This window comes from Malaclemys terrapin, chromosome 7 (genome assembly GCF_027887155.1).
Source record: "Malaclemys terrapin pileata isolate rMalTer1 chromosome 7, rMalTer1.hap1, whole genome shotgun sequence".
Lineage (NCBI taxonomy): Eukaryota > Metazoa > Chordata > Testudines > Emydidae > Malaclemys > Malaclemys terrapin.
The window spans coordinates 72,748,200-72,775,289 of NC_071511.1; the positions used below are offsets into that span (position 1 = coordinate 72,748,200).

Here is a 27,090-nt window from a genome sequence, read left to right on the forward strand (position 1 = left end):
TAACTCAATTCTTCACAGCCATGCTCACATGCTCAGGTGCAGTAATGTATAGTAATTTTCCAATCTAGACAAGTCCAGGGAGGTTTTGAGGTAGCTCAGAAAGAGATAGAAGCTTTGAAATAAAAATATCCTTTGACTTTCTTTTGGATTCTCTAAATTTATATTGAGTTTGAGTCTGGTATGAATGTTTGAAGCTCAGATGTACTCTCACATATTCTGTAAATGTGGTATTCTAGCCTCAGATATTAGGAGGTACCTGTCTCACTGAAACATAAATGTATTAACCTAAAAGCAGCATTTTAGATGCCACTTCCAATTTCAAAAGGCAGTTCCTTAAGGAACCATGAGCAGAAACGTTATATTGTGAAGGAGCCAAGGCTGCTTCCTGAACGCTGTCATATGAGTTAAGATGCTGTTTCCTTACTCTTAGCCAAGGTGTCAATACTAAGATGAGTGTATTGTTTACATCACATCCAGATGCTTTGGTGATGCAGAGGCCTCATTGCTGTCATTTATAAGTCCTTGCCATTACCCTCCCCTGCCCCAACTAATAAATAAATTAAAGGCAGGATTCTGATTCCCTTATTCAAATTGAATAGTAACCTATTCCACAAATAGTCACACTGAAGTCAATGGCATTAATGTGGAGTAAGGACCTATTCAGTGTGAATAACAATATTAGAATCTGACTATAAAATAAATAAAAGTGTGTTGAGGCAGCAGACATTTTGGCTTGCATGCTCCAGTTGGGTGAGAGATAAATATTGCCCAAAGACATGCTACCCTTTAGGCATGGCAAGAAAGGACCTTAAAATTAATGACTAGATAAATATTCATTCTTTATTAGGACACCCAAAGACTGAGAAGTTGTAAATGTGCCATCTGGTACAAGACCAAGGCTCTATAAACCTGTGAAAAAATGTAATAATAATTTATTTTACTGCATATAATTGCTTTTTTACTGGAGTTAAGAAAATCATGTTTAAATGTTTTCTTTTGATATAAAATGATCAAGAACTATTCAGGGGAAGCTTTCTTGAATAGAGACTATTTTATATCACCCGATTTATTTACAGCAATAAGCTGCTTCTGTAATGGTTCCGATTATTAGAAACATGTAAGTCCTTTGCAGCATTGCCAACAATGTTTCTAGTTGATGTGATGTCTTGAAATTCACTTTTTACTACCACATGCGTATGTTTGTCATTTATCCCCTTTTTCTCAGGTGCAAAGAGGGCTACCAAGGAGTCCGCTGTGACCAATTTTTGCCGAAAACCGACTCAATCTTGTCAGATCCAAGTATGTCAAATATTTTTCTATTGTTTGATCACATGCTGGAGGCAACTCTTGCCATAAGAGATGACCCTTTGCCTATTGTTGGAGATTCTATTATGGCCAATTTCAATTGCTTTTAAAAAATGGTATCCCTTTAGTATAAGACTTATAAATCTTGTTGATCAGGTAATTTTTGCTGGAAAAAATTACATACCCCTGTAAGTGATTTTAAAAAGAAAAGGGGGATCTATAGCAATAAAACATATTGGATCAAAATCTCAGCTGGTGTAAATCGGCAAGTTCCATTGACTTTGATGGAATTGTGCCTATATTCACCAGCTGAGGAGCCTAACCTTTATTTTTTGTACCCTTTTGTTTTGTGCTACTAGTAAAACAACAGGATTCCAAAGGAACAAAAAAGATGAACTGAAAAGTACAAAATTTTATATTCCTTAAAGCACAACATTAAACATTTAGAAAAAATATGGTGTCTTTACCACAATGTGTCCCCGGGCTCACATGAAGTTGTACTTCACTTGTGGAGTAAGGCTCTACCTCCCAAGAGCAAAATGGACAGAATGTAGCACTATATTATACCTCCTCTTGTATGTAAAAGCACCAGACAGGCACGTTTATTTTTTTGTTTTGTTACTGATTTTCATTCTGTTTGAATAAGGATGTATGTAAAATATTGTAGCAGAACAAGGCATATTTCCTAAAAAGGGATCCCATTTAACAACTAGCACCAAATTATTCATCTAATTTTCTTAGCTGCTTTTTCTTAAAGAAAAATAAAAAAAGGCATAAAACAAAGGGTCATGTCCAATCCCTTATTACTTGCTTATACTTGGAAAAAGTAATATATTTCCAGAGTGATTTTTTTTTAAATGGTGCTTGTTTCTTTCTATTTTCGTGGTTGCTGGTTATTTTTGTTGTTTTCTTCCTTTGCTAGGTATCGAAAAGGCTATTTGGATGACTGCTGCCAGAGATACCTGTTGCTCTGCAGTATTGTATGTCTGATGGCTCACATTATAGATTGCTTTGTGTTTGGTCTAGCTTTTCTTTTAGCCTGCCCTTTAATTGTAGTCATATAGTCTACAAAGAATAGACTGATTCTAGCCCACTAAGTTGTGTGCATTAGGGTCACCAGCTGTCAGGCAGGCAGCTTCAATGGATTTTAAAAGCAAGGGGAAGAAAAATCAATCAGTAACATTAAGATGATGTGTTGCTTATTTGACTTGGTTCTATCAGGAGACTGTAGTCTAGTATTTCTGGGCTAGAGGTGAGATATTGCAATGAAATCCAGTCAAGGCTTGATTCAAAGCTCAATGAAGTAAATGAAAAGACTCTCATAAAGGTGCAGTTAGGCCAAAAACTGTACAGAATTTATATTTTGAATGTGTCCAATGTTTCCTCAGATCTTTAAGCATGTTTTCCTATTGTTTTTTGACATTGTGTTGATTGTTCATACTTATTTCCATTAACATGGGAGATGCTGTTATTTCAGTTGGTACTGACTACAAATAATTATGCGGCCAGCAGAGCCTGTCCTCTGTTTTAAATCTCTGCTGAAATCTTCTTGTGATACTTCTTGATCATGAAGGATAATTTAATTGTGCTCAATATGGGTTGTGTTCACAAATCTACTACTGTGTTGTCTAAAAAGCAAGCAGCTAGATCCTCATCTGATATGAATTGCCATAGCTCCACTGAATAGCCTAAGCATCTTCCCACCCCCAAAGAAAAATTGTGGTAGGTTGATCAGTAGCCAAAGATTTTTCCCAGACAGTCTTGGAATTCAATTTATGTGTAGTCCTTATCTGTGTTCAATAGAGACAAATGTTTTGTGTTGGTGGTGTTTGTGCATACAAGCACACTTGGTGGGGGGTGCATGTGACCATATCTGTGTTTGTTCTAAATCTTACAAGACTGTAGTATGGAATATGTTAACTCCTTGTTGTTAACTGGTAGAAAATAATGAAATGTTATTTTAGCTGATAAGTAAATTCTGTATTTTTGCTTCTATTTCTCTTCCCTCTGGGCAGGACTAATGAGCAATACAAGTTTATTATTATTAATTAGTACCAGTAATGCTTGTTGTTTGTATAGCTCCAAGGGTATAGCTCTAAGTACCGGTACTTGACATTATTTCTTGACAAGCACATCTCCTTAGCCCTTTGAGGCTCTGACACATCCCCAACTTTGCCAAATTTTAGTTGTGTGGCTGAGCAGCTGTAGAGTTAAGTTGGTTTGTCAGATGTGAGCATTGCTTTTGAAAAGGCTTTGATCCCTAGTTGTGAGGTTTTGTGTCATCACCAACACTGATTAGATCAGGACTGAGGGTCCAATCCCAACTGACTTCAATGAGACTACAGTGGGTTGGAAGCACTATGCTTTGTAGTCAGTGTGACCAGGATTGGGCCCTGTGATTGCTAATTTTATGACCATTAACAACAGGTATGTTACTGGAAGCCTATAAGAAAGGTGGAACTACAATGACACTAATCCTTCCTTTGCCCTGTAGTCCAGATTAGCATTAGGTTACCCTATTTGTCAATAGACACTAAACAAGTAGAAGAAATGGAAGAATAGAGGATGGAAGCAAAGTCTAGTCACTGACAGAATAGTAACAAAGTTGCCTTAAAATCTATAAAGATCTATTTCCATTTTAGGAGACTTGACACTTTGTTGTGATTAATTTTTAAAACAAAGAACAATGCCCGCTTGCATTGTATTTCCAATGGTCTTGATAGACTATAATCCTGAGGGTGGGTGTAAAGACCAGCCCACCCAGCCCTTTTGCCCTCAGGTCTATCCAGCAACTGGAAGCCAGAACCTCAGCCTGCTCCCTTCCTTCCTGCTGGAGGTAGGAGAGATGAAAGGAAAGGAGTCACAAGCTATGCACATCAACCCCTCCCTACCCAAATCATGAATTGCAGTGCTCATTCAGGACCAACAGCAAAGTCAAGTTGTATAAAAAAATGTTATACAACAAGTTTGATAAAATTACACAAAATAAACCAAAATCTGACCTGCCATATGTTCCTATTCAGGAGGGGGAAAGGAAGAAGACACAACTAAAAGGAGTGAATATTCAGAAACATAGTCCAATAGAAATACAGATCTATTCCAAGTAGTGGGCAAAACTTTTGTCAGTTTTGTGTGATTCCTTGTGTTCATGACAGCAAAAGGTTTCAACCTCAGGTGCATTAAAGTACCAGACAGCTCGTTGCATAGAATAAAGTCTTAAGGCTTCATGATACAATTTATTCCAGCTAACAGCTGGGATTGGATGGTGCAAGGTATGTTCCAGCTGTCTTGGACTCAACCTGAAACTCCCACTTTGCAGGTCTATCCGTAGGGAGAGAAAGCAGGTGAAGGTAGTACTGCTTGGAATTAATTGATAATTTGACCTAGCCAAGCACATTGCTGGGTTATAAAGTAACTCTAACAACTCAGAAAAGCTGTGCCAGTACCCTCAAATACCTAGGCTTTCACATAAAGCCAGCAAGTTTCGAGTTCTCTGTTACTAACCTCACAAGACTGTGCCTTCACAATAGCACAGTAAGCTCTGATTGCTGAAATAGGGAGCCTACAATGGCCTACATCTTGGTATTAGCACATCAAGATAAAGGTGCTGAAGCAATGAACTCCCAGATGCCCATTCTTTGATATCATACCAGGAAGCTAGAGGCAGAATTGTCATCCTCACAACATCTTGTAAGTTTTTTGACATTCAGTGTTTTGATTTGATTTTCTTTTATTTTTTTAATTGTCTCATGGACTCCTGCTTTCTTATTCACTATGGCCACCATCTCTCACTACCCACAGTGGGACTGAAGCTTTGGGTTGCCATTTTCTTGCAGCTTGTGCAAGTGATAATGAGGTTGCCCCAAGAAAAGATAGGTGTCATCTCCTGTTATTTCCAATGTGAATGGAATCAAGATTCCCCCTGTGCTCTATCATAAAAGCTGAACAAGAAATGGTGAACGTACAGGAGAGTATGAGGTGCAGAAAGTGGCAATGAGTGATGTAGGGATGTGCAAGGAGAAGGAGGGAAACTAAGGCGATTCCAGGGCAATATGGGGTGCTGAATGGAGAATGTGAGTAGGAGACTGTGAGAGGAAAGTGAAGGGATGTATGAAGAATGTAGGGAGGGCGCAGATGTGGGACAGGAGAGTGTGGGAAGAAGTAAGTATAAGGTAAACGGGAGGGAGGGATGGAGAGATATGGGTATCTGAACTCCATGCTCGCATCTACTTTTGGGAATGGGCTGAACAAAACCTCGGGCCAAAATTTTGGTTTGAGATCTGCATCCAGAGCTGAATTTTGTGACCTGGGGCCATCTCTGAAGGGAAGGGTTTTAATCACTTCTGGGGTAATTACATTATAGAAAAAATGCCATCTGTTTATAGGATCAGAGCCTTACTGTCCACAAAATGAGTCCTCAGATCAGCTGTACACAAAGTTTATCTGGAGTTAGTCATTTTCTTTGGCCAAATCAATGTCATTTTCAAGACTAATGCCACACCACACTTAAGATCATAAAGTAAAATTCTCAGTGGTCACTGAGGTGAAATGGGTTAACCATAAAACCTGTGTTATCAAATGTTTGTGTCCCAGAGGCCAGTAGGATTAGAAGTAGGAGCTGCATTGACCCAAAATGATCAGGTGAAGTCCTTGAAATGAAAGGACAAGATTAGATTTGCTGATATGGGGCAAGTGGGCCTGACATTTCTGTTAGCAATAACTTGTAGGGTTATATAAATGGAGTGCCCCTAGGGTACATGACAGGCATCACAAATCAGCCGTGCAAAGCAATGAGAGGGCCCCAGGAGCAAACTGTGTGTATTAAAAAAGAAATCCTGATCGGGTATGTGGAAAAAAAGAAGTAGAATCACTTTAGAGATTTTACTGAATTTGACAACAGGCAAGAAAAGGCACATCACATGGAAGTGCAACATTGAGCATTGGGTTGCCAGTTCTCCCTATAGACTTATAAGTATTATCCCCTGTTCTCGTCATCTAGTTCCGTGTAAAACTCCATATAAAGATAGTGTTCTCCTTCCTCCTCCATTTTTAAAGGTATTGCATCACAAGACAACGAGGAAGTTGTGGGTATTTATTTTGTTTTGCTTTTATTTTTAAGGGTGGGGGTGGAAAGAGAGGAAATCCAAAAGGGAAGTGGGAGACACATTTTCTTGATCCTCATGATAAAATTCCCATGATGCATGTAATAAAACATAAGACAAGGGCCCAGATTTTAAAGGTATTTAGCCATTCCTGTGCTCAGTGTCGCAATGCCTAACTGATTTTGGAACCTAAATCTTATTTTCAAAAAGGATTTAGCTGCTTTGGAGTCTAAATTCTATCAACAGAACACAGCAATATCTACATACCTTTAAAAATCTGGGCCGAGGTGCTTTCACACTGAGGCTGTCCTGGAGCTTTACAATTTCACCTTCCTTGTGGGAAAGGAGACTCTTTTCAGACAGGAACTCAGTAGACTTTTCTGCAAAACAGGAGCTTTGCTGCTGAAGAGGTGGAATTGTAAGGCTCCAGAACTGTATTACCACAAGAACAAGCATTTAATATGATGTACCAGCCGTGTGCTGAAACACTATAACCAGGATATGACAGGATATATTGAAAAGCCAAGGCCCAAGAGAGTTAAGGGGAAATCATAACTATGCTGCCTTCTCAGGAGAGGAGAGAGGAATTCAGGATCAATAGTCTTTCAGCTCAGGTAGCCAAATTGTTCCTCAATTGCTTTAAAGTGAAATTAAAAAGTATTTGGATCTTATAATTTTACAGTTTTGGAGGTAAGCTAATTGAGACTCTAACAGGATAGCTAATAACACCTAGCTCTTATGTAACACTGAATACAGCATAGCTGACGATGCATTATAGGTGTCATTTGGTGATTTTTCTGTCAGCATCATCAAGCACAAAACAAGGTTATGGTGATGTGCACCTAACTAATGTGCAGGGTAAAAAATTTAAATTACTATCATGCTTCTCAAGTCTGAAAGTGAAAAAGCTAGTGAGAGAACAGTTTCCAAATACCATTAAGATCAAGCCTCTTTTATTACTTTTATGTATAAGCAGGTCTTTTCTTTCATTTTCATCATCAGTTCCCAAACCATGGATGGAGAGACAGAGACTGTCTGGCTTCATTTTTGTGCCAAACATTTCCTTTGGTTTTGGATCACAGGGATTTACATCTGCTCTTCATTTTGAATTTCAGGTTTGAACAAACCCTCAAGCTCAGCTGAAAACCTGAAACTATAAATCATGCCAGGTTCACATGAAAGGATAGAAAATGTCAGCAAATCTTCCAGTAGCTCTGGCACAAGTTTTAGATTTGTTGCAAATGTTTTGAACAGTGCTGCTGCATGGAATATGTATGAGACTGAATAAAAGTATTGATTGAATCAAGTATGTTGGATTTTATCTAAAAGTTCTTATACATTACCGGCTAGACACTGCATTTAGGCATATCCCTTAGCAAAGAGTTACACGAACCCTGAGGAAAGACAAGTGGGCAGAAAGACTCTTGGAGCTTCTAGGAGTGGAGTGCGTGTACACCTGCAACAACACCCGGTGTGAAGTGCAGCTTACCTCTCCATCATGTAGTTGGCCAGTTTGACTAGTGGTGTATGGGGTGTGCCAGGGTCCTGCTTCATCCCTGCACCCACTAAGGTGTCTTGCACCACTGGGGGACTAGGGAAGGAACTACCTATTGACTGCAGGTTACAATCTTGCAGGCCCTTATACAGATCATGGAATTGAAGGGGAAGCCTTCTTATTCTCTTCCCCACATTTTGCATCTACATGTGCTAGCAGAATCTGAATTAATTGGCTAATCTAAGCAAAACGTGTGACTATAACAAATAAAACATTTTGAAAAGTCAGCAATAAGGCAAAAGGCATTTCTATAATTCTCTCTCCTTCCTTCAAAAATCCCCAGTGTGGTGATGATGGTTGTTTTAAAATCACTTATGCAGTGATTAGCTTTAAGAAAGTTATATCCAGGTATGAAATTCTACCATAATCACAAGAGCACATTACAGTATGTGTAGATAGTTACTCTGATGACCCAAGGAGACTGAAGGACCCAATCCAGATTGAAACCAGTGCACACTTAGGGTTACCAGGTGTCTGGTTTTCAACCGGAACGTCCAGTTGAAAAGGGACCCTGGCGGCTCCAGTCAGCGGGGACGTTAAAAGTCCAGTTGGTGTGCCTGGCAGTCTTCCTACCTGGCTCCGTGTGGCTCCCGGAAGTGGCGACGTCCTCTGGCTCCTAAGCAGAGAGATGGCCGGGGGGGGGGGGGCTCGGTTCACTACCGCCGCCCACATGCCGGCTCCGTAGCTCCCATTGGCCAGGAACCACAGCTAATGGAAGCTGTGGGGGCGGCACCTGCAGGCGGAGGCAACACGCACCACGCAGAGCCATCTGGCCACCCCTCTGCCTAACAGCCAGAGAGATAGGTTGCTACTTCTGGTAAGTGGTAAGTGCCACCCGGAACCTGCTCTCTGCACCCCTTCCCACACCCTAACCCCTTGCCCCAGCCCTGAGCCCCTTCACACACTCAAACTCCCTCCCAGAGCCCGCACAACCTCCCACACCCCAACCCCCTGCCCCAGCTCGGAATCCCCTCCTGCACCCAAACCCCGCACACACACACCTCAACTCCCTGCCTCAGTCCAGAGCCCCCTCCCATACTCCAAAGCCCTTAGCTCCATCCCCCAGCCCGGAGCCCCTGCTGCACCCCAAACCTCTCATCCCTTGCCCCACCTCAGAGCCCACACCCCAGTCCCCTGCCCCAAGCTGGAGTCCCCTCCTGCACCCTGAACCCTTCATTTCTGGCCCCAACCCGGAGCCCACGCCCCCAGTCAGAGCCCTCACTTCCTCTTGCACCCCTGCCCCAGCCCAGTGAAAATAAGTGAGTGAGTGAGGGTGGGGGAGAGTGAGCAACAGAGGGTGTGTGTGGCGTGAGCGGGGGGAGGTGAGGGCATCTGAAAAGGGGCAGGGCCTCAGAGAAGGGGCGGGGCAAGGGTGTTCGGTTTTGTGCAATTAGAAAGTTGGCAACCTATGCAAACTGCCACCAGATCACACTAGATTGGAATTTGTCACTAAGTCTTTTAAAAACTTTGAAAGGATTCCCCCCCCCCCTTTTCTATCTTCCCTCTATCCTGGCAGATAGGATAGTGTGAAGCTCGGTACCCCAAGAGTTGTTTTCTATTTTCTTTTCATTATGAGGGAGTCATATATAAGTAAAAGAAGCGGTTTGTCCAGTCTCTCTCTCTCTCCGTGCGCGTCCCCACCCCCCATCACAGGCATTCTGTCAGGCTTGCAGCTAATGAAGACTGCATGTCAGTGGAAGACCATGGAAAAAAAAGACTTGGGGGAGAGAACATACTTTTGGGGAGCAGAGAGAAATCTGTTTCCCCAGCTTTCCTTTTTAAAACTGATTATTCCATAGAGAGGCCAGTCTGAGCAAGGACAGCAATGGAAGTAAGGAGCTTTGAGACTTTTAGTTGTATATAAATCCCCGCAAGCAAGCAGAATGGAGAAATCAAACTGTACAAATTCCAGCCAGCAAGTGAAGAGAAACTTTAATCAATAAATCTTCTTATAAGCCATAGACAATAGAAGGCCGGGAAAAAATCAGCTGTAAGGAAAGATGTGGGCTCTCAGACCAAACTACTTTCTGTTTGTTGGCAGCTTGTAAAGGGATTTGGGACCTGCATCTAGCTAAAGAATCTCTGGAACTTTATATTGCTTTCCTTGTTGTGTACCTTCATTTAAAGGATTTTTTCCCCCTGTAACTACAGAGAGACATGTCTACTGTTCATTATACAATGATCACAACAGATGGCTATGAATAAATAGATGGTGCAATATTACATAAGGTAGCCAGTTGTGAAACACTTACTCACACTGGTGAGCATTTACTCCCACAAAGTACTCCTGTTGATTTCAATCTGAATAAAGAGGCAGTTCAGTACAGTGTTTTGGTAACTAGAAAGACCTTTAGAAGTACTGAGGTTTTGTAATGCTGCTTTTCCTCCATGAAGTTTTGAAAACAAATTCACAATTTTTCTGATTCTACTTTTGCCCACTCCACTTTGTTTCTGAGAAAGATAGTGAATATTAATCACAGCAGGAAGCATAACTTCTGTGAAATTTGGGAACCAGTTATGTTTGTATGATGGTCCTTTCTGGAAGTAACTACTCTAACTTCTGATCATACATACATGTATAACATGGTATTTTACTATCAATGTCACTCTCCTAGTCACTTCCTAGTAAACCCTTCTCTGATTCTGCTTGGCTGGACAAGGTGAAATTGTTTCTGTAACATGTCAGATCACATTTACAGGCCTCAAAGCAGGAAAGTTCAGCACTGCAGCAGCCATAATTCTTGATGCTCAGGGAAACAGATGAGTAAAATGGGTCAACTGGAGATGGTATTTTGGGATATTGCAAAAAGCACATTGTCCAAAGTGATTAAGCTGAAGAGTGTTATCCACATTTGTTACATCAGTTTCTGTCTTAATCTATAGATTAGCCACTCAACTGCCTGAATGGCACTGCCATTTTGCTTTATCTCTATGATTTATACAAGTCTCTTGAGAGAGTAAAGGCTTCAGTATTGACTGAGATGGCATTGATTTCACAAAGGTGTTGTGATATTACAGCATCTTAGCCAGTGAGAGGATGAATACCTGGAAGAAAGCCTACAAGTCTCTCTTATTTCTAACCGATACCAGATATTGGAATGCAGCCCATTGAATTTAGATATTAAACATAGTATGTTGTCTTCTTTTGATTCCAGCTACCTTCTAAAAGCTATGCCAGTAATAACCCAACAGAGTCTCAGTGACCCAGGGGTCAATTATCAATAAATAGGTGCTAGATCTCACAGTAATGGTAGTCTCTCATCCATCAGGTCTGATGTCAGATTTTGGGTCTTGTTTTGGTTTTAGATTGTGTTTGATCATATTGACAAGGGATCAGGGACAAACCTGGATCTGCAAATTCACCTGTAGAGATCAGATGCTGTTTTTTCTACCATAAGATTTGGGTGCAGTCTCTTGGAAAAATCCAAGAAGGAAATTCAGACAACGAACTTTGGTGATGATAGTGCTTAAAGTTTTGGGGCATGCAATTAGTTTCAATAACAATGATAATATCAACAAAACTAGTCTGTGTACTGAGTCACTGGTCTGTCTTCTCAGGCATTGCATTAAAATTACTCAGGAAAAAGCCAGCATGTTTCACTTTCTTGTCATGTGCTTTCATAATAAGCCTTAGTATTGAGCATACTGAGTAAATGGAGGGAATGGAATGGCTTCATTTTCTCAGGAAGCATCAATTTACAATCATTCTGTCTGGCACCTTGTGCAGTTATGTTGGGATAACAATGGCCAACAGATAGCCATTAATGACTCAAATTTTAGTCCATCCTTCTGAAAGTTTCCAGAAATCCTCTAGCAACACTGGCAAGAAAAAAGCCAAATTAACTGACATTCTGATGCATAGTGACAGCGTTGTGCAGAAAGGATGGTGATGACTATGCCATGAAAATGAATGAATCCAAGCCTCTGGATGATTATGACAAGGCTCACAGTACTAGCAGTAGAGAGTGCCACACAAGTGATGAAGCTCTCTGATATTTAACAAACAGACAAAGTGATAATACCACCCATGGAAGTAGCCTATAAGGAGGTATAAAAATTACTGATCCTTGAAAGTCAAACTACGAAATTCTCTAAACTTATTCTGGCCATGCTAGTGACGTTTCCATTTTAATATTGCTAGATTATCACCACCTTGATCCTGCTCCAGTTGGTTTCTGTGGTGAAACGCAGGACCAAGCACCATGTGTCTTCGGAATCAATAAGCTCACTTCACAGATGGCACATCGGCTGTTTGGAATCACTTTAATCCGATCAGTGATGAGCTATACAATATCATTTATGCTTTGTGGGGAGAATGCCTGATGATTATAGATTAGCCTGGACTCCTTTGGAAGGTATGTGCCAGTTCTGTCAATGAATGGTAGCATAGCAGAGCTTGGACTAAAAGAATAGAAATAGCACTGAGGAGAAGAAGAGGAATTCCTTATAATTTGCTTTGAACTTGTCAAAGCTCCACAGCATCCACTTTTACCAGGACAACGAGCATCAAGCACTGTAAATGCCGTCCACCAGTATTTTGCATGCAATCAGAGAAGAGTTTAGTAAAAAGATTAAGATGAAAAGTCAAGAAGACAGAAAAGTTGGATGGGATGCAACAGTAGTGAGACTAAGGTATTGGGGTTCAGGAAATCTGGGTTCCATTCCTGGACCTTGTAGAAATCCTGATCCCACTGAAGTCAATTGGAGTTTTGCCATTGATTTCAATTAGACCATGATATTTGTGGGCCAGATTTTTAAAGGTATATAGGCACCTGTTGGGATTTTCAGAAGCACGTAGGTATCTATCATTCATTGATTTCAATGGGTGTTAGGTGTCTAGATGATTTTGTGCCGTTGTTTCCCTGGCTGTAAAACTGGAATGTTCATGCTTCTGTACTTCAGAAAGGTACTTTGAGGCTTCATTCATCAATGTTTGTAGCACCTTGGGGTCTTCAGATGGAAACTGCTGTAGGTGTGTGAAAGTATACTAATGATTATTTATCATTATTAAGCTTGTTTGGCAATTTGACCAGTGAATAAAAATTTGGGAGCCAGGGAACAAAAGCTCTGTTCTTTAGACTGTTGCTTATTCATTCTATTCTTTAGACCATTGCTTCGGGGATGGAGAGATCTCTGCTGACACCAGAGAGCTACTTAGCAGAATTTTAGACTGACATAAAGGATAATCTCTTGGCTAATTAGTTTGAAGAAAAACATTTAGTCAATACTTTTTAGTTATGGCCATTTCTTATCTTGGTTGGCCCACCCTTAAAAGTGGACATAAAGATAAGCACGTGCTTAAGTACCTCATTGAATCAGGCCCTGTGGTTTATCATTAAAGACATTGATTCTGGTTAAGACTGCATTGTAGTGCTTCAGATGTTTTCCAAATACACTTCATTCTGAGTTTATTTTTAGCATGACTGATGATCAGGCCTTCTAACCAGACTGCTTCCTGAGAATACTTACATGCTAGCATTTCTCTAAATGAAACTGTAATGAGTCAGCTATAAACGTGATTTGGACTCCAATATTGACACCGCTGCCAGCAGTGCAGCATTGTCTACTCCAAGATTCTAGAAAAAAGAAAAATTTGAAAGTGTTAGCGGCATTGACCTTTCCCTATAAAGAGAAATTCAACTACTTATAGTTATCTAAATGGAATGTTTGGAGATGGGGAGTGTATGTGGATATGGATCGGGTAGGGTTATGCATTGCATTTTTCTGTCTTTGTATGGAATGTTATTAAGTGCTATGCTTTTATTTTTTTTAGACACAAAAAGCAAAGTAGAAAACTAAAGTAAATTAGAGTGGTTGAAATTCTTTTGTTACTGAGACCTAGAAATCAAATGATATTGGGCAAAGCAGTCATCGCGCTGATTGTCGCAATGCTAAAGCATTCGAAGACTGGTAATACCCCACTGCAGTGGTGGCAATTGTACCATTACAGATCCACTGTTTGTTTCTGAACCATGCTAATATCAATCCACCTAGTATGCAGTTGTGACAATATCAGACTGTCCCACTCAGTCACCAGAACCACATATTTTGAATTACTTGATAGGTGTCTCAACTTCACATGCTATGGATCACCTTAAAATACGTTTATTAAATTTATGTACTTTACATGTATGGAAGGCAGAGATATGTTTTCTATTTACAATTTCAAAGTATTTTGCAGACTTTAATAATACTTATAGGCCTCAGAGTTTTATGTGGACTAACTGATTAATCACTGTTTTAAATATGTAAATGAGGAAAATTATGAAGAAAAAGATAGTAGCTATGGTCAAGTCAAGTCAAAATAGAGGAAAAAGAGACTCCATAGAAGCAAGCAATTAGGTAAATATGAACAGTGATGATAACACTTGTAATATATTTATGATTCAGATTGTGGCTAAGATTCTTTCATCACATCATCACTAGAAACATCAGAAAAGAGATAAATGGAATAAACATATCACTAAAAAAATGTAGCTTGCCATCAAGCATGTTTTTAATTGTTGGTTTCTGATTGTTCATTGTCCTCCAGCATGCAGGCGGGGAGGGAAGGGGGGGGCACATTGCTGTCTGCATTGTAGCTGGAGCTGTCAGGAAACTTCCAGACATCACCCACACAAGTGGTAGCTAGTGTTTAAAGTAATGGGAGGTGAACACGATTCCTCCTCCTCTGGTAAAAGCAGAGGGAGAGTTCCCCCTCCTATCCCTGCTTTCACTAAGAAACAGTCCCCTACAGTTCCTCCTCTTCTTTGGGGTAGTGAAAGTTCCCTCTCCTATTTCATCTATGGCAATGGTAGCTCCACCACCCTTTGAGCTGATGGAGTATTTTACCCGTTCCATGCCTAGCCAGCTCTGCTGGCCAGTGTGGAGGAGGGCCAGAGGCATGATCCAGTCTTCAGACTGATCCTCCTTACCTATCTTTAGGCAGCTAGCCAGGAGCAAGAACTACAAACTCCCGAACAAGATTCTGGCCAGCCTCAGCACAAGCGACAAGAAATTCCTTGCACTATGTTCCACTTGTACATCTGGTCAAAATCTGGCATTTCAATGTGACTTCCTTAAAGGTGTTACACACAGGTTTTGAAAATTCTCTCCCCTGAATAGTAAGTGCTGGAAGCCTCCAATAACCATCTTACAGTTGGGTGGTGATCAAGATCGCGAACCCACTGAGTAGCCAGGGAAAGGACGAGACAGCAGCCAACCAGGTTCCCATCTCAGGAGTAAGAATGACAATCACAGTGAATAAAAGGCCAACTAAGATAATTTTAATAACTCAGCTGGAACAGCAAAGATTTGACTGAAGTGCTAGAGAAACTCAGCAAAAGCCTGAGAGCCAAACACTCCTCCCAGTTACCCCAGCACATTCCCATTGACCTCAGTGAGACTGCACTGTAGGAAGTGAAAGTCGAGTTTGGACCTAAAACTCTAACCAAAATGGGGAGAGTTAGGCAAGTCCAGTCTCTCATAAGAACTGCCATACTGGGTCAGATCAAAGGTCCATCTAACCCACTATTCTGTCTTCCAACAGTGGCCAATGCCAGGTCCCCCAGAGGGAATGAACAGAACAGGTAATCATCAAGAGATCCATTCCCTGTCACCCATTCCCAGCCTCTCTCTTGTCCCTTGACAAAGGTTGGGTAACTTTTCAGACTTTTTAAACATTGTCTTGTGTTTGTAGGAAGAGTTAAGAGTCTTCGGGTAAACTATAAAGATATAGGGCCCAAAACTCTGTCATACTGCTCTTTTGCAGTCGTTTATACTAGTCCAAAGTGGGTGTGTAGCAGTGCTGTCTAGCCATTGTGGCGCCAGGCTAGGTACTGCTGGTTTTCCCTCACTCCGGTTAAATATCCTGCCTTCTTGGGAAGGACCCACTGCCATACCCAAGTCTCCTTCCAGGCACAGTTTTACTCTTCGTACATAAAACTTAGGCAAAAGACTATGGAAAGAAAGGGGGCACAGTTCTCTGATCAGGTTGGATTACCGCTCTCAAGGCTTTTCCTCTTGCCTCTCTCATGTGCAGAAATGAGGATGTATCCTTCCTTGCAATCCATCTGCGTTAGGGATTACTGAAGGAGCCCATCTCCCATCTGCAGCTCTTTTAGCTGAGCGCTCTCAGTCCTTTATAGGGAACAACTGACCCCTTCCCAGCTGGGTCTGATAGCTGAGGAGGGTTGACTGGCCCCAGGCCTCCTGATCCTTGAAGGGGCAGACAATCCTGTACAGAGGGCAGTGCCTTACAAAATCAGAATGGGAGCATTTTACACCCATTCTGCTCTGATGTACATGACTACTCAGGGCAAAGGTGGAGATTCAGGCCCATGATAACTATTGCTTTATTATCAAACCTTATTTCAGCTGCCCAAGCAGGAGAGGCAAAGTGCTCTCCAAATTTCACAAACAATCCTATGAGCAGCGCACTGAATCAGAGCTAGAACAACATTTTACAAGTCTCTGCACTTCCAACTTAAGGTTTACTCTTCATATTAAGACCATTTGTTGCTACAAAGATGCTTATTAAGGCAATTTATGTTATTAGTCTGCTTACATCACATGAGGCTTATGTTAGATGTTCATTCATTTCATCTCAATAACTTCTGTTCATTAAGAAAATCCTGGAATAATTGCATAATACAATTTTAATATAAGAAGTGCTCTTTGCTATTATGAATAAACAGTACTTTAGGTTCAATGTATACATATTTCCAGCTTTCTAGGATGATAATCTTATTGAAATCATTAGATATCAGCATTATTATGAAAATCAATTACCTCATTGATGTAATTAGTTGTCTGTAAAGGGAGAAGGAAAAGTTCTGAGATTCCTTAAGGCATTTTCAGACATCATATGCTCAGGGCTTTCATAATGGTATAATGTAGCAACATGTGATGGAAAGCAGCTATGTTCAAAATGCCTCTCCAGTGGCCATTTACAAAATACTTCTCCATGCATCCAGACGATCACAAGTGAATTCCTGGCCTTAGTGAACTCAGTGGGAGACTTGTCACTGACTGACTTGGGGTTAGAGTTTCACTGCATGAATTTAATGCTCATTTTTTGATAAATGCTTTTGCTATAGATTTGAGGACCACTGCTTGAGGGCTAGATAAGAGGAGTAAGAGGCAGCATATAGCTGCATTGTCCCAGGAGCATACCAAAGAAAAAATTGTGACTCAGCGACAAACCGTTCCTCCCCAGCTCCCCCATTGCTTTGGGGGGAGGAGTAAATTACATCATCCCTTTTCATGCAGCAGCTTACTCCCACCTGAGCTATGAGTGGAATGGGAGGCACCAGGACTTCTCTCACTCCCTCCCCTCTCCCCATCTACTTGCTTTCAGTTGGGGGAATTCAGTAAATAGCCCCCATTCTTCCTACTGCAGCCAATAGCACAATCTGAGCAGGGGCGTAAGGGGGGTTTATACTCCTATAAATGGTCCATTAAGAGCAGTGGCTGTCTTGCCCTTGGTAGTTTGTTTAATAGCTTTATATGAGAAGAAATGCAACCTACTAATCATATTGGCCAAACTCCATCTGTCATTGTTGTTTATTTCTTTTTTTAATGTAGCTCACTCCATTCTTCAGTACCCTCCCCCTCCCTCAGCCCTTTGTGTGTGTGTGTATGTGTGTGGGGGAGTCACCTTAGCTCCATCAGGATGAGAAAAAGGCTAAGCCTGTTTCATGCTCTGTTGTTTTGGTAGCAACTCTTTCCCTTTCTCTCTCTCTCCACTTTATAATTTACCCCTTCCCCCTTCATCATAAACTAAAACTGGAGAAATGGTCTGAAACAAATAGGATGAAATTCAATATGGACAAATGTGAAGTACGCCACTTCGGAAGGAAGAAATCCACAGTAATCCTTCCTAGGCAGTCATTACCCACTTTGTATGTGTGCAATTGATTGTTCCTTCCGAAGTGGCGATTTGTCCAGATCGTTTTGAATTTTAATCCTGTCCGCCAAAGCACTTGCAACCCCTCCCAGCTTGGTATCATCTGCAAACTTTGTAAGTGTACTCTGTATGCCATTATCTAAATTCTACTGACGATTCAGTGCGCAGTAGGAAGAGGTTATTGGGCTTGGAGATTGACATTTGTATTCAGAAAAAATACCACAACACATAGAATATCAGGGTTGGAAGGGACCTCAGGAGGTCATCTAGTCCAACCCCCTGCTCAAAGAAGGATCAATCCCCAATTAAATCATCCCAGTCAGGGCTTTGTCAAGCCTGACCTTAAAAACATCTAAGGAAGGAGATTCCACACCTCCCTAAGTAACTCATTCCAGTGCTTCACCACCCTCCTCGTGATAAAGTTTTTCCTAATAGCCAACCTAAACTTCCCCCACTCCAACTTGAGACCATTACTCCTTGTTCTGTCATCTGCTACCACTGAGAACAGTCTAGATCCATCCTCTTTGGAACCCCCTTTTAGGTAGTTGAAAGCAGCTATCAAATCCCCCCCTCATTCTTCTCTTCTGCTGACTAAATAAGCCCAGTTCCCCCAGCCTCTCCTCATAAGTCATGTGTTCCTGAGGCAAAAAATCATTGAGTACATTAGCTTTTTCCACATCCTCGGTCACTAGGTTGCCTCCCTCATTCAGTAAGGGGCCCACACTTTCCTTGACTTTCTTCTTGTTGCTAACATACCTGTAGAAACCCTTATTGTTACTCTTCACATCCCTTGCTAGCTGCAACTCCAAGTGTGATTTGGCCTTCCTGATTTCACTCCTGCATGCCCGAGCAATATTTTTAACTCCTCCCTAGTCATTTGTCCAATCTTCCACTTCTTGTAAGCTTCTCTTTTGTGTTGAAGATCAGCAAGGATTTCACTATTAAGCCAAGCTGGTCGCCTGCCATATTTACTATTCTCAGGGCCGGCTCCAGGCACCAGCTAAAGAAGCAGGTGCTTGGAGCAGCCAATACCAAGGGGTGGCACGCCGGCTGCTATTGGGGCGGCACGTCCAGATCTTCGGTGGCAATCCAGCGGCGGGTCCCTCAGTCCCTCTTGGAGCGAAGGACCTGCCACCGAATTGCCGACGCTCTTTTTTTTTTTTTTCCCGCTTGGGGGGGGCAGAAAACCTGGAGCCGGCCCTGACTGTTCTTTCTACATATCGGGATGGTTTGTTCCTGCAACCTCAATAAGGATTCTTTAAAATACAGCCAGCTCTCCTGGACTCCTTTCCTCCTCATGTTATTCTCCCAGGGGATCCTGCCCGTCAGTTCCCTGAGGGAGTACAAGTCTGCTTTTCTGAAGTCCAGGGTCTGTATTCTGATGCTCTCCTTTCTTCCTTGTGTCAGGATCCTGAACTCAACCATCTCATGGTCACTGCCTCCCAGGTTCCTATCCACTTTTGCTTCCCCTACTAATTCTTCCCTTTCTGTGAGCAGCAGGTCAAGAAAAGCTCTGCCCTTAGTTGGTTCCTCCAGCACTTGCACCAGGAAATTGTCCCCTACACTTTCCAAAAACTTCCTGGATTGTCTGTCCACAGCTGTATTGCTCTCCCAGCAGATATCAGGGTGATTGGGAAAACTGAAATTAAGTTTAATAAAATATGGTCTCAGTTTGATAGTACCACTGTCACTGACATGTTAATAGATATTTTTGTGACAAAAATATTTTAATATATGCCAGGAATAAAATCTTCCAAAATGTGCACTAACTTCCTTTGTTTAAATTATTATTAGTTGTATTACACTGCAGCTAGACGTCCCAGTTGAGATCAAGACTCTATTAAGAGACAGTCCCTGCCCTGAAGAGTTTACCATCTAACTAGTTGAGGAAAGAAAGGTTAGGAGAAGGAAAATATTATTTTATGGAGGGAAACTGAGACACAGAAAAGTTAGGCAACTTGCTCCAGGTCACATAAGAAGACAATCCAGATTGTCTCTGTCTCAGTCTAGCGTTCTAACCACAAGACCATCCTTTTTCACATTTTTAAGCTATGGAATATCTACGGAATGGGAAACATCTTTCAAACAGAACTATTCAAGTGTACCTATTATATATCTACAGTAGAACCTCTACTTTACCCAGTGGCATAGCCAGGGTTGCTGCCGAGGAGGAGCGGTGGAGAAAAAAGGTGCATGTCCTTCGGCGGCCCCGCGCATGCGCCGAAATGCCGCTGAAAGACGGAGCGGCGCATGCGCAGGATTGCCAAAAATCACATAACAAAAGTGATGTTGATGGAAAAACTAATTGACATTAGTTTGACTAAATTTTGTTCCTGGTTCTGCCACTGGCTTATTACAGAACTTTGGGCAAGTCCTTTAATCTCTTTGTGTCTGTTTACCCATTTTTAAAAGAGACATTATACTTATGAATTTCACAGGAGTTTAATTAATTCTTATGTATAAAATGGTTGGAGATGTTGGCACTGGGGTGTGGGCCGTCATGCCTAATGGTTAGAGGCAGGAGCCTGGAATTGGAGCCAGAGCCAGGGTCAGAGTCAGGTGCCAAACCAAAGATCAAAGCTGGAGACAGAGGCAGGAGTCAAGCCAAGGGTCGAAGCTGGAGTCAGCATAAGGGGTCGGGCATAGGAGCAGGAACCTGGATTGAGGCAGGAAAGCAGCAACTGGGAACAGACGGGGGTCTGGGATAAGGAGAACAGGAATTGGCTGGGAGACAGTGCTCAGTAGCGAGGCAAGTAGGGAGGGTCCATAGTAGGCAGGGTCCATAGTAGTGACCAGCCAAGGATTCACCTCGTTGCTTGCACAACTTCCTCTGCCTCTTTATGGTTTAAGTAAAGCTTCTCAGCCAATTGGTGGGGCTGGATATCTCCCCCAGTCAGGAGCTTTTTGGGTGGACCCCTTTGCAAGCTAGAGATTTGCTGGCCTCCTTCTCTATTGGTTCAGGTGATCTGCTAGTTGTTGACCATAATATGAACACTGCCTGGGGACGTGCAATCCCTCATAGGAGATCTGTAAATGAAAAGTGCTATATACCAATATATTACACTAACACATTCAAAAACTCACTATTAATTTCCTATTCATAACAAGCAAATCCTCCCCCAAATGCAAAGTCCAAGGAAATGGGTTGTTTGGTGACTTAGTTGAAATGGGTTTGTGGATGGTCTCATTCCAGTACCTTATACATGTGTCTAATTCAACAAGAAACCAAGAAAGCATGGTGGACTAAAAAGTCAAGGCACAGACAGTATAAATTCATAGATTTTAAGGCCAGAAGAACTATTATGATCATTTTGTCTGACCTCTGCCATAATCCAGACCAAAGAATCTCACCAATAATTTCTGCATCAAGCCCATCATTTCTGTTTGAGCTCTAGAATATCTTTTTTAAAAAGCTAGTCTTAATTTAGACAGTAAGGACCTTTCTGATAGGTAGGTTTATGATTATGACCTTAATGTATTCTATGGGGTTGTATACAAAAGAAGAAAGTACTTATCATGAGCCAGGTTGTCACAATTTGCCTCTTGCTCTTTGACTTAATCTCTCAGGTCATCATCAGTGTAGTGAAGGAAGCTTGCATGGCCACTGCCCTTGCTGTTTTGTAGGATTAGCTGAGGAGTCCCAAGTTTTGCATGAGGACCAATAATTGCTTAGAGCCAAACATTTGTTTTTAGGTATTGAATTTTGTGATGCGGATTGCTGTTCAAAAATTACTGAAATAAGGCCACCCAACTTATTTCATTTGTTTCTTGAAGTGTATAATGAAGTACACATTTGTTAAATTTACAAAAAAGTTATATCAGATGGGCACCACACTAATTGCTGAATAGACAAAGGCAACATTTTTTTATGAAAGGCCAGTGTTTTTGACCTACCATATGTTTTTAGTACCCTGAAATAAGAGAAACTGATGAGTCATCAAAGTTTATTTATAGCTCTGGAATTTGTTCTCATTAGTAACTCTAAATTGGTTTCTTATGCAGCTGAGCAGTGCAGGTTTTTTGTTTAATAAAGCCTAATCTTCTCATTTGTTTTCAGTGTTTATTCCCTAAAAGCCAAAGATACTTCTAAAAGATACTTTTAAAAACTGCCTGGAAGTGAATTCCAAATAAGTATTTGCCTCCACACAAATGAAACTAGGCAGGTCTGCTGTATACTTTAACTCCTCATCTGAGCTCGTTCTGAAAATGAGAAATACTCCAGTGGAAAACCTACAGAGATGTGAGGGCAGGGAGAAAGCCAAGGAAAGTTAAGCATTGTCTGATCAGCCAGACCTCTAACACTGTATATGAAGATCTTGTAATGGTGTGCTTGTGTTTGCGCACATGTGTTACTATTGACAGTGTAATAGTGTTGGCCGAGGTTCGGCCCTCAGCGGGGCTGTGGGGTATCCCACCACCTCGCTATAGTCCGCCGTCCGTCTGGGTCCGGCGGTAGTGTGGGACAACAGACGCACAGTTAGGGCTCAGACGCGTAAGCAGGGGCTGAGCCAAGAGGTCGGAACCCAGGCCCTTAAGCAAGGGCTGAGGCAAAGTCTATAGCAGGCCAGGCCCTAGGTCAGGGCGGGGCAGCAAGCCAATAGTCAATCAGGCACCCAGGCCTTTAAGCAAGGCCTTTAAGCAGGGGCTGGGTCAGTTTGTGGCAGCCCAGTCCCTAGGTCAGGGCGGGGCAGCAAGCCAATAGTCAAGCAGGTACCCAGCCTCTCTAGGCCAGGGGAAAAAGAGGGAGTCTGCCACCCAAGGAGTGGCAGGGGGGACGCAGGCCCTCCCACTCCACTGCATCCCAGCCCAGGGCCCTAGCAGCGGCGGAAACTCGCTGCTGTCAGTGGAGATCCTGGCCGCAACACACTGACATTAGCTCTGGCAGTGCAGCAGCCAGACTGAGGTCGGCTGCCCCCGGGCTACTTCCACACTCCCCCTCGTATGGTACCTGGGCCGTCTTAGTGTCGTTGGTGCTCTCCACCAGCACTGGCTCCTCTGGGTAGGTAGTGAAGGGCAGGCTCAGCTCCTCCTCGGGGTAGCTGGCACGGAGCAGGCTTGGCTCCTCCTCAGGGTAGCTGGCATGGGGCAGGCTTGGCCAGTCCTCCTCGGGGTAGCTGGCACGGGGTAGGCTCGGCTCCTCCTTGGGGTAGCTGGCACGGGGCAGGCTTGGCCAGTCCTCCTCGGGGTAGCTGGCACGGGGCAGGCTTGGCCAGTCCTCCTCGGGGTACCAGGCGAGAGGTAGGCTCGACCAGCCCGGTGAGTCAGCAGGCCGGTCGCGGCCTGCGGCTGTTTCCCAAGTGGGAGCTCAGCCACGGACGTCTGCTCTCTCCGCCGGCCTGGGCTCCACTGAGCTCTGCAGGCGGGCTTTTATACTTCTGGGTCGAGGCCATGACCTTGGAGGGGTGGGCGCCAGACCCGGTGGCTCCGCCCGCGTTGGTATTAGGGGAGGTTCGGCCCTCAGTGGGGCTGTGAGGTATCCCCATCGCCTCGCTACAGACAGTCTCTTGTTGATTTGGGTTTTTTTTTGTTTGTTTTTTAATTTTCTTCTGGTGTAAGGCTGTTTTACTGCTCTTCACAACTAACAGCCCCTCTACTGAAGCCAAGCCATTTCCCTGTACTGCCCCTTCAATATTAAGGCAAATTGGGCCAGATTCATAGTCCCCTACAGCCCCTTTATGCCAATAGATTGGCTCAAAGGAGCTGTAGGGGAGAAGTAATACCCCAAGTGCAGGAGACATCTATTCAGGGCATAGAGCTGGCTCTACAACCCCTTGCATCACCTCCAGACAAGCCCATGAGTAGGGATCCAGGTTGGGCCAAAGTAGCAAGGGGAAGTGTTAGTGGCTGAGGCATTCTTACACCCCAGCCATTCTATGCCCCCAAGGGCCACTGGAACATAAAGAGAATCTAGAACAGACCTCAGGCCTGGCATAGACTGTGCTGGGTCTGAACCATCCCCGGAAAAACTGTCTTCCTTGTGTCCCTGCACTGATACTGAGATTTTTGTCCTCCCTTGGATTCCGTGACTCTTAACCTCCTCTGGTTCGCCTCCAGCTCCTGTCCTCTTTTGGTAATGCTTTCCTGGAAAGTTTTTCAAATCACATTCACAGTTCCACTATGTTTAAATGTTTGCTTGTTTGAAGGCCATGTTTAGAACTCTCAGAAGTGAGTGTTCATACTGGAAAATGGATTGCAAGAGTTACATGGACCTATGTGACCTATGTATCTGAGAACTGGCTGAGTGCCAAGCAAATAGGGCCTGATTTTTAAAGATATTTAGATGCTGAGTAGGATTTTCAAAAACATCTAGACACCTAGCACCCAATAATGGCTGAGAGGCACCTAGGTGCTCTTGAAAATCCCAGTAGGCACCTAAATACCATTAAAAATCTGACTCATGGTCCCTGATTTAGGGTAAAAACTTAACCCTTCCCTGGGATTTGACTTTATTGGTAACAGTGTTCCCTCCAGAATCAGTTCTGACCTAGTTTCTTCTGTCCCTAAAATATATTTGCACACGCTTTTCTATTTTGTTTGTCTGTTCCACTTGTCGAGTACCTCAATGCCTTGCTTTGTAATGCAAAGTTCTAAGTAGACCTTTATAGTTATTCTCATTTGCGGTGCTTTCCTGTATTCATTGTCCCACCTAAGCAGTGCCTAAGCAGGTGAGGTGCTCACTCCTATTTAGGCACCAAAATACTGTGCATTAATTTAACTTTATAATGACTTATTTTCTTCAAGAAAAAACAATAAATCATTTATAAAATACCCTATATATTCTCTTAAGAAATCTAACTGATCACACACTATTAACTTAAGTATAGCAAAGATCATTAAAATATTTCCTGTTGTCTGAAATTCTTAACAGAATAAGTTTACCATGATTAACTAGACTACTGTGCTTTAATGAATATTGCATTGATTTCCTGTAAGTTGCTGAGAGGCATGGTAACAGACACATTTTGAACAACTTTTGCTGTTATATATTGTGTGGTTCTAAGCCCTTGGGAATGGAAAACATTGTTTGTACAGTGGTTAAGGATGCTATACAAAAAGTAGTAGGGGCCAGGTTTTTAAAAGAATTTAGGTATCTAAAGGTGCAGATAGGGCCTAGTGCGATTTTTCGAAAGTGCCTATGTGCCTAACTCCCACTGAAATCAATTGTATTACATTGATGTGAACAGACCATAGTAGAGCAGAGAATCAGGCCACCTAAAATTAAACTTGGATAGATTTATATGGGCTCTTAGGTGATAGAGCTAGAAAACACCTCCTGGATCATTTAGTTTGTCACCTTGGACTAGTCAAGGATTTTGAAACAGTAAGTTCCATTAAACACAAAAGTACTTCCCAAAGGAAGTCAGTGAGGCACCTTCACAAGAGTACATTATTGTCTCATAAGAGTATTATGAATTCTATCAGGTTGATACAAATAGAAGAGAAATGGAAACTTGTAACAATATAGATTTAAAGAGTCAGAAGTCAGTCAAGATTTCTAATAAATTAGCAAGGTGAGATGAAATTCATCCTAGGGTACTTATGGAACTAGCTGAAGTAATCTCAGAGCCATTAGCAATTATCTTTGAGAACTCATGGACGATGGGTGAGGTCCCAGAGGATTGGAGAAGGGCAAACTTAGTACCTATGTTTAAAAAGCGGGAACAAATTGATTCTGGGGCATTATAGGCCAGTCAGCCTAACTTTGAACTTGGAAAGATACTGGAACAGCGCATTAAACAATCAATTCACAAGCACCTAAAGGATAATTGGGTTATAAAGAATAGCCAGCATGGATTTGTCAGGAGCACATCACACCAAATCAACCCAATTTCCTTGTCTGACAGGGTTACTGGCCTAGTGGATAACAGGGAAACAGAAGATGAGATAGATCTTGATTTGAGTAAGGCTTTTGACATAGCCCCACATGAGTCTCATAAGCAAACTAGAGAAATTACTGTAAGGTGAGTGCACAACTGGTGGAAAGACTGTATTCAAAGAGTAGTTATCAATTGTTTTCCATCGTACTGGAAGGATGTATCTAGTAGGATCCCACAGGGGTCAGTCTTGGATCTGGTACTAGTCAATATTTTCATTAATAACTTAGATAATGTAGTGTAGAGGATGCAGCTACAAAAATCTAATATAATTGTGGGGTGTATTAACGGGGTGACATATCTAAGACATAGGAGGTAACTATCCGGCTCTACTCAGGACTGGTGATGCCTCAGATAGAATGCTGTGTCCAATTCTGGGTGCCACACTATCAGAAAGTAATGAACAAACTGGAGAGAGTCCAGTGGAGAGCAACAAAAATAAGAGGTTTAGAAAACCTGACCTCTGAGGAAAGGTTAAAAAAACAGGGTGTTTAGTCTTGAGGGGGGACCAGATAAGTCTTCAACTTTGTTAAGGCCTGTTTATAAAGAGGACTGTGATCAATTGTTCTCTATATTCACAGAAATAAGGACAAGAAGTAATGGTCTTAATCTGCAGCAAGATTTAGGTTAGATATTAGGGGGGGAAAACTTTTAAACTATCAATGTCGTTAAGCTCTGGAATAGGTTTCCAGGAGAAGTTATGGAATCCCCATTATGGGAGGTTTTAAGAAGAAGTTGGGCAAACATCTATCAGGGATGATCTAAATTTACTTGGCCCTGTCTCAGTGCAGTGATGACTTCTTGAGGTCTCTTCCAGCCCTACATTTCTATGATGAACACAATATCTGATTTAATTTGTTGCACACACAAACATTCGCACTTACAACAAACCATTATCGAATACACCTCTGACCCGATATAACACGAATTTGGATATAACGCAGTAAAGCAGTGCTCCAGGGGGGCGGGGCTGTGCACTCCGGCAGATCAAAGCAAGTTCGATATAACGTAGTTTCACCTATAACACGGTAAGATTTTTTGGCTCCCAAGGACAGCGTTATATCGGGGTAGAGGTGTATTGGTATGTACTCATAGTAATTAATATACAGATATTACTGTTGACTGTAAAATATATTTTAATTGGGAAATAATTATAAAGAATTATTTTTTAAAAGTACAAATCCCCAAATGGTATAAAATTGGTGTTGTTATTGATCACAATAGTGTTATACCAATTTATACCAAATAAGGATCTGATTAACAGACTAGATATCATAGGCAGGACCAATAGCACTGCTTATTATTATTATGGATGTCCAATACTTAACTTTATAAAACCACGTTTTCAGTTGCTTATAACTTTGACAA

General features: G+C 42.1%; 1 protein-coding gene across 2 annotated transcripts in view; it reads left to right on the top strand.

Moving 5' to 3' along the window:
* Positions 1 to 27,090, top strand: part of NRG3 (neuregulin 3) — an 871,038-nt gene that overhangs the window by 657,338 nt on the left and 186,610 nt on the right. For both annotated transcript variants that reach the window (XM_054036194.1, XM_054036195.1), the window contains exon 3: positions 1,226 to 1,299. In XM_054036194.1, coding sequence (XP_053892169.1) covers positions 1,226 to 1,299 — 74 coding nt within the window. The remainder of the gene's footprint in view (positions 1 to 1,225; positions 1,300 to 27,090) is intronic.